Source organism: Lepidochelys olivacea, assembly GCF_965140295.1.
Source record: "Lepidochelys olivacea isolate rLepOli2 genome assembly, chromosome: 20".
Lineage (NCBI taxonomy): Eukaryota > Metazoa > Chordata > Testudines > Cheloniidae > Lepidochelys > Lepidochelys olivacea.
Genome location: NC_140430.1, coordinates 14,958,821 through 14,967,105, shown reverse-complemented (window position 1 = coordinate 14,967,105; position 8,285 = coordinate 14,958,821). Strand labels below are relative to the sequence as shown.

The following is an 8,285-nucleotide window of genomic DNA, read 5'->3' as shown; positions in this document are numbered from 1 at the left end:
TACCCAAATGACTGAGGTCCTTAATTTTTGCATACGCATTGCATTGATACCCAGAAAAAAAATGAACAAGGTTTCTTTTTCCCCTTTCCCCTTTCCTTAAATATTATTGAGCACGATCAAGTAAAATTAAAATTGGAAGTCAGTTCGCGAATTCGGTTCTCTCTGTTCATTTTCTTGAGTTTCATCCTGCGGTTCTGAAACCAGATTTTGACTTGTCTGTCTGTCAGGTTAATACTCTTACTAATCTCCAGGCGGCGCTCACGGGTCAAGTACATATTGAATAAGAATTCCTTCTCCAATTCCAGCGTCTGGTGTTTAGTGTAAGGACACCTTTTCTTTCTTCCGCTCTTTGCTGTCAGCCAATTTCCTGTAGTGTTTTCTGCCTTTATATCCTCTGTTAAAAATAACATTATTATATAAGTATCCGTGGAATAGGAAAGAGAATTTACCAGGCTAAAGATTGTTAAAAAGCAGCTTCTTTGGTGGAGAACAATTACTCCCCTACGCACAAATAACAGGGTTGTGCTTATGTCTTCATTTATTTTTATTTTTGAGGTGTTTTAGGTTTAAAGAACTCATTAAATACATATTTAAATGTCCATTTGTTTCCATCGACTATCACCAAATCGCTGAATAATTCCACGTTAACAATATGAACCTATACTTCAGATCCACGTAGCCAAGGCTAAGTTATAGCTCACAGACGAACTATCCCTAGTTCAAGTAACGGATATCATAGTGAAATACAATTTCTTTTCGGCTCTTACACTATTCTAGAGTGCAGGGTTGTCCACACGTCAGACATGTCAACAGAATATAATTTTATTAAATTATTCATGGCCTTTCGTGTACCACATGAAGGCTTTTTAAAAATCTTAAAATCAACAGTGTAACTTTCCTAAGTTCCGTAACTGTTCTGCCATTACTTCCTTCTACACACACACATACGCTTTACTACAAAAGCATCATCTAAGGTGAAATCTGATTATTACCCTCTGAAATATCTGGCTCACTGAAGCACTGTCTTCTAACAGAGGTCAGATGTTTGGAGTCTGTGAAGCTCCAAGTGTATTTTTCGTAAACACAGACTATCTGAAATGGATTTGCCTATATAAAGTGTGTGTATATATTTATCCTTGTAATTATATTTCTTATATATACACACCTCTCTTATACACTTACACACACACTTCATAAAGTCAAATGCATGTGTTTGCAATATCTATATAGCATATAGATAGAGCTAGAGATATAAAATACTTGGGATTTGAATTTGATCATGGGAAAATTCTGACATCAGTAGTCGCCTATATTTATGTCTAACTGTGAAAAAAGAAAATGACATGTCCTATGACTACAATAATCCACTTACTTTTATATTCATGCTAGTTTCAGAAAATTCTGCGATTGGAAATAAGAACTCTACTTGACCATTTATGCCTTAACAATGAGTATATTTGCAATTAAGCCACCTTTAAGTTTGCAGATGCCCTTTCATGCTATTGAGCCTTTGAAATTCTCGCTAAGCTTCTAGCTTTCCAAAATTCTTGAATTGAATTCAAAAATTGCACCTTGGCAATGAATAAAATTCTGATTCAACAGAAAGGAAAACTTAAGCTTTAAAATAATTTTATTTAAAGAAAACCACAAACAAACAAAATCCGCCTCATACTGGTTCTGACGATTAAAAATGCTATTCACAATATATTAATTTCTGAAAAAGCAAAAGTTTGGACGTCAATTACTTTAAACATACACCCATTTTAGTTAACACCAATATTTCTGGAGAAACCTTTATTTTTCCCCACCCAAATTATAGTTCAAAACCAAAATAATCTTTCTGTTAACTCCCACGAAAATATATCTTGACGTGAAAATAGAAAGCGCTTTGTGAAGAGAAGTTTGTAGGGATTTTGATAAACTTGACTTTGTGTTTTGTGTATTTGTAACTCAGCTGTCAGACAAAATAATGTCATTGGATGTGGAATAAAATGAAAAGAATGTTTTGGACTATATATTTTGTTTTGTTGAAAGGCCAATTTAAAAGGTGATTTTGTATGAAGATATCTTTCACAAGAACGACAGTGGGTATGAAATATCTGTATGCTCTTCTGGTACCCATACACAGAGGATGTATGTGAGTATACACACCATACCAAATGCACGTATATGTATATGCATATACAAACTACATAGTTACTAAACTGCTTCGTTTCTGCTTGATTTCTAGCATATTACAAATTATTGGACACCGAAGCTATTTTAACCCATGGACCATAGTCAAATAATAAAACCCGTTGCTTAGATCTCCATCCGCTCCCAATAATATTTTGTACTATGCATTTTACGCCAAATTTTCAGAGAATTCCACTCATTCATACATATACCTCTACTTAATGACCCCCCAAAAATACTTAAAACAGTCTATCTTGAATCTAGGTCTACAGGACAACGGAATATTAAGATAAACAAACATTTCAACCCACATGAAATCTCTACAATGAAAATACAATATGGTAAATGGCAGTCTCTCCTCATAGAAACCCAAACTTAAAACATCTGTTTCACACCCAGAAACAATTTTGCCTTCACAAACAAGATCTCAATTCGCCAGGGAAAAGCTTTTTCAACAAGCAATGGAATGAAACACACTACACAACTCCAACCTGAGCTGTTTGCAAGTGAAAATAAGACTCGATCTGTGTTTTCTTTTTCTTTTTCTTCTCAGACATTTTATACTGAGCAAGTAAAAAGAGTAAAATCTGCCTTACACGACCACATAAAACATTTGACTAGAAAATAACATGAGGTAAATGTCTGGCTGAACTGATCTTTTTGGAACTCATAGCCATTTTAGGCGATTTTTAAAGCCACCTAATCTTATTAGATATACACCATTCCTAGCAGCTACATACCTAACTAAATACATGCACAAGTCTCCCTTTCAAACAGCGAGAGGATGTGCTTTAACACATTTGACTGATCCATTTCCGCAGTGATTTTTATTTCGAGAAAGAATTTAAAAACGACTGCAGCCATTCAGACATACGTGCGGCGGAGTGTGCCGTGTAAAGTGCACCTTATGAATATTATTATCGTTATGCTGATCATTTTCTGAAACCAGTTACCGATAGTGGATGATCCCTTACCTTTTGCTTCATTGTCAGAATTGTCTGTGCTGTTGTCAGTGCTTTTATTCAGGTCTTTCTCTGCTTCCGAAGGGGTTATTTTTGGAGCTGGGGCGCTTGTTTCTGTTTTAATTTCGTTGGTGGATGTATTCTGGGTATTATCTGTTTTTGTGTTTTCGGGGAAACTCACTTTAGCCACTGGTGGTGGGGCTTGTTGTTGTTCCAGACGCTCACTCCTTGGGTTCAGACTCGCCCTGGAGTCAAAACTTGCCTCAAACTCATTTGGATTGTTGCAGTTTGGCGTCTTCTCCATAGAGGAATAACCTTGGCCGGCTCGATAGTAGCTAGGAACAGGGACTTCATGATCATTTAGGCAAGAATCAGGCATTTGATTGGGGTAGAGGGCTGTCTCTGTGGCATTTTTCGCCCTTTTATCAGCGTTATACATGCAGCATACATTCTCTTCTTTGACATTGGTTGGGAAAGAGCAGGATGGGAGCTGTCTTGCAACAGGTTGTTCGATTCTGTAAGTATTTTTTGGGTCACACCAAGTGTCTAGCTGAGAAAGGTAAGATGGATAGGTGTTGAGAGACAGGCTGGCGTTATTCACCTCGTCTCTTTTGGAAAGAGACGGGATAATTCCACAGTTTCTCATCATTCCACAGCTGAAATCGCTCCCGGGCTGCATATACATTCCTTGGTTAGAGGAATAATTCTCGCCTCTACAGGTACCGGCCAGCGAGTCCATCAAAAAGGAGTTAGAAGTCACATTGTTGGGACATGACATTGTCAGGGAGGGATTTTAAAGAGGAATACTACAGCCAAGGGCTGACATCTTTTTTTTAGGGAAAAATAGCAGCCCCATAATTATCCACGCATTGGTCCCCCACCACGTGACGGCCAGGCCAATGAGGATTGAAAATGGCCTTGATGATTCAGACGCCGATGACGTCACAAGGGTCAAGTTGTTGCGAGTGGAGAAAACTAGCATAGAGCAACAGCGACATCTATCAGTCTCTGCCGGGTAGGATGCCCGGGACCTTCACTTTGAACAAAGGAGAAAAGCCCCCGCGGTTTGCGGGAGTTTGTTTACCAATGAACCAACGCGTGTCTACAGCAGAGTAGGGGGAAACAAAAAAGGGAAGCGAACGCGTAAATACAAGCAAAGTCAAATCCAAATAAAAAGGTCAGGAAACAACCAACCTTCTTTGCCTTGCCTTTCTTTCCTTCTTTTGGCCGAAATAAATCCAATTTCTAGTAAAAGGCAGAGACCCCCCCCCAAAAAAAACCCTAATTTAACTCCCCCCCTTCCTTTCTCTCTTCTTAGCTAGATTCCCAGTGCTGTGTTCCCCCACCCCCTTCTTCTTTCTTCTGTAACAAAACTTGAAATATTTGAGTTGCTGTGGTTTGGGTTTTCATCGAAGGTTGGGGTGGATTTTGTTTCTTTTTAACTGTGGGGTGGGTGCAGTTCTTTAAAGGGTGGAATTGTGGGATCGATGCCTCTTTAGACCTCTGCTTTGTTTTTTAAAATGTATTTGGAATCAGTACAAATATGTAAAAAAGTTTAACAGAGATGGTTTCAGTCTTTAATTTAGGTGCTTTTTGACCCCCGCATGTCTAAAATAGACCTGTGTGCATACTTGGAAAGCAGGGTTTTTTTATATACCAACAAAAAGCCGTTTTCTTTTTTATTTCCTTTTTCTTTTTTTCTTCTTCTTTTTTTTTTTTTTTTGGTATGGATAAAGCGTTGCATCCCCACCCCCGAAACATACCGTTTTTTAAAAATAATCCACTTCCAGTGTTAACTGTCTTAAGTTTCTTTGCTAAAATAGCGTCTGTGACATGCAAAAATCTTGCAAAATAAATGTATTCGTGGGAAGGAAAAAGGGTAAATTTGATCAATTTGATCGATCTTTAAATAAAAAAAGGACAACCGTGGGATGGTGGGGTTTTGTTTTGGTTTGTTTTGCCTCTTCACGAAATAACAAAAAAAAAAATCAAAATTGTATTTGACCAAATATTTAGCACATGGATTTCCCAAAACAAACTTTCCGATTTGGTATGATTTTTTACTGTTGGGACTAAAAGAAAAAGTTTGTTTCTTGACAGATTATTTCCCTTTCCCCATTTTGTTAAACTGTGTCACTGTTAGGTGGGTTTAACTTTCCCCCCACTTAATTTAACGACCACAGAACAATAACTACTAGTACAAGTGGAGGTGGAATTTTTTACCTCTGTGTTTTCCTTTTGCCTCATTTCTTTACTGGACATTTTCTAACGTCGTGTAGCAATTAAGATAAATTGTTTTAGTGTATATTAATTTTGCTAGCGGGGGAGGCAATCCTCCTTAGATAACGCTGATCTTAGGTTAGGCGAGGAATGGGAATAAGGTATAAATAAATAAAAAGAAAGAAAGAAAGAAAGAAAGAAAGAAAGAAAGAAAGAAAGAAAGAAAGAAAGAAAGAAAGAAAGCCTCGAATTTCAAGATCATTACAACCGATTGGAAAGACACACGGGTTCAGAGTCACTTTCAAGGGGAAAAAAGCCACCCCCACGACCTTTCATAAGGGGGGGAAAGGGGAGCAAATTCGGTGGGGAAAATTACATAGAAACATGAAAAGTTGAACCGGACCATTTTGCGTAATTTGTAGCGCTTTAAAGTGTAGATTATTCAGACCTTTTCTGCAACCATCTTTCCCCAAGGTGTTACAGAAGTCTTTCACAATTCCACTCTGCTTTAACTTTCAAGAGTCTTTCCAATCTTCTCTTCTTCGCATCCTCCAGTGTGACAAATTTAAATCTCTTAGGCCGAGACAGCCTAAAAGTGCATTATACAATTTTGTGTGTCCCCCTCTTATACAACACAGTAAAAGGTTTCCTACGCTTCAGACGCCATTTGGTTCCCCTGGAAAGCTATTTGCGACTTTATTGCCTCTATTTGTGTTATCTGCATAGGTCTTTTAAAAACAGTTTGATAGAAATCGTTCAGTTTTATGATATCCAACGAAAATTCCACATAATATTTATAAGCAAAGAATAAAACTTTAGTATGGGAACCAATATTTTCTCATTTATAGGTGATGAAATTAAAGACCAACCCAATTTTGTATTATGCTGCTTTTTCCCCCCCTCTTCTACTTTATTTTTGCAGCTGATCTGGCTACCTAATAATTTATGCTGGTCAGTCAAACATTTCACATGTGCATTTCTGGGACACCAGAATTTGACCTTATAGTTTCCTGGATTGTCTGCCTGCAGATTAAATATGTTTTCCTGATTTTTGCCATGTATTCCTGTGCTTTTATCAAAGGAAGATATTAATGCGTTGTAATCAAGATTAAACAACATCAAATAATTTGAATTTTCTCTCTCTCAGACCCAGAAGCCTTTATAGAATCTGGAGTAAATGCAGTATCTGTGCGTCCTGTTGGAAACGGAAGATCTACCGTGGAAACCTCATATTTTAAGAATGTGTACATTTTGTGTATATAAAATAAAGATTTACATTGTTAACAGTCATTCTGTGCACTAGCTTTTGCCAAAACAATAAATTTATGCAAAACGTTTGAAATATTTTAAACTCTCTTTTCTAAGATGCTGCTCAAGAGCTTTTGAAACAAATAGGACAGCATGCAGAAAAACCAGTTCAATCGAAAATAATATATGATTTTTAAAAACTTCAACGTAGATTTTGTTGTTATATCAAAAGAGAATCGAGGTTAGCAAGGAACACAGAGGACATCTCCAGGAGACCGAATATTGTTTAAAGTTAAAAATAATTAAAAGTATGATAAACATGGGTCATTAATGGAAAAAGAAATAAAATTCATCAGCTTAAGTAGAACCCCCGTTGGGAAAAATGCTTTACTCTAATTACAGAAAATAAATACGAACAAACGCTATTAAAACTTAAAAGGAGAGAGCCTATGTGTGGCAAAGACTTTAATAACCTACTTTGAATTTTACACACTTTTAGGAAAACAATATAGATGCTGAATGTTCACACACACAAAGCACGCTTTGATGCAAATGTACCTAGATGACATAGATTCACAGAGAGATGTACACATGTTCATAGATAACTTTCTGTTTCACAAAGACATTTGGAATAACCTGTGGTATTTTATTTATACTAGAGCTAAGAAACTAATGAAGTCTATGTCACATAAAAATCTCTGTGTCTCTGTGTGTGCGTGTGTGTGTGTGTGTGTGTGAGGGGGAGGGCGGGGAGGGGGATCCCCCTTTTCATGTGTGCCTTTCCCTCAATGCCTATGTATCTGAAGCAAGCGGCTGATGTTCTGCTATTGTCTTTACTGGGAGGTTGTCCTGTTTTGAGTTCCAAAGGCAGATAATTGCCGAAAAATATCAAGAAATCAGCTAATGTGATTCCTCAGAACCTGTGTTCTTTGTTAGCCACACATGGTGAGTCTTTAAGGGAGGGGAAAAAAGACTCAACCAGCCCATTTTTGCCCTATGAATTTAAAATGCACGTGTATAATATCTCACACAAAGAATATCTCAAACGCACACCTTCTATTTTACCTGCCTCCTTTTCAATCTAATTATTTCACAGAGAGCTATGCACGGGATTGCCTCTTATGTCCATTGTATTTTTACCAACTTTTCTTACATTTTTATTACAAACATTCATTTTCGCGTCTAGGAAGTATTTGGTAGCAACACTTTAATGATTACCTTAAATTTGTATTTCTGCCCGGTACTATGCCCCCATGTTGCAGCAGAAATAATTCTGATTTATGACAATGTACACTGGAGTACAATAACAGTGATGCAAAAATAAAACCCACGCCTTTATATGTTGGCTTAGAAACTGTAAACTATCACCACAAGAAATCTATCAAACTTTACAATCCCTCTTATTCTACTTCCTTCTTTCTGAGTAATTTAAGTCATAGAATTATGGAATGATATTATGTTCCTTGAGGTGGCATTGAAAACTGTGTTTACGTTTTCCTACGTCCAACATAGCAGTCTTCAGACTCTAATATACTGGTTTTAGTCTGGTTACCCTTTGATCACTGGGAGAAAATTGGAGAGAGTAATTCAGATACAGGCATGAGTGGTGTGGGTGACAGAAGAAAATAATAGTGTGCCAGGATTTTTTAAAAGTTTATTCAATGGGGAGTGTTTCCTGTA

General features: G+C 37.1%; 1 protein-coding gene and 1 long non-coding RNA gene across 2 annotated transcripts in view; one reads left to right on the top strand and one right to left on the bottom strand.

The window, feature by feature from the left end:
- HOXC10 (homeobox C10) overlaps nt 1–3,998 on the bottom strand; it is a 4,415-nt gene extending 417 nt beyond the window's left edge. The window contains exons 1-2 of the mRNA XM_084610184.1: nt 3,150–3,998; nt 1–394 (exon numbers count right to left, since the gene is read on the bottom strand). The exon at nt 1–394 is cut by the window's left edge and continues 417 nt beyond it. Of these exons, the coding sequence (XP_084466310.1) occupies nt 117–394; nt 3,150–3,915 (1,044 nt within the window). The 5' untranslated portion in view covers nt 3,916–3,998 and the 3' untranslated portion in view covers nt 1–116. The remainder of the gene's footprint in view (nt 395–3,149) is intronic.
- A 163-nt stretch (nt 3,999–4,161) lies between these two features.
- LOC311510332 lies at nt 4,162–6,647 on the top strand. The gene is made up of 2 exons (XR_014709076.1): nt 4,162–4,314; nt 6,505–6,647. It is a non-coding gene; the product is annotated as an uncharacterized lncRNA (long non-coding RNA).
- The last annotated feature ends 1,638 nt before the right edge of the window (nt 6,648–8,285 follow it).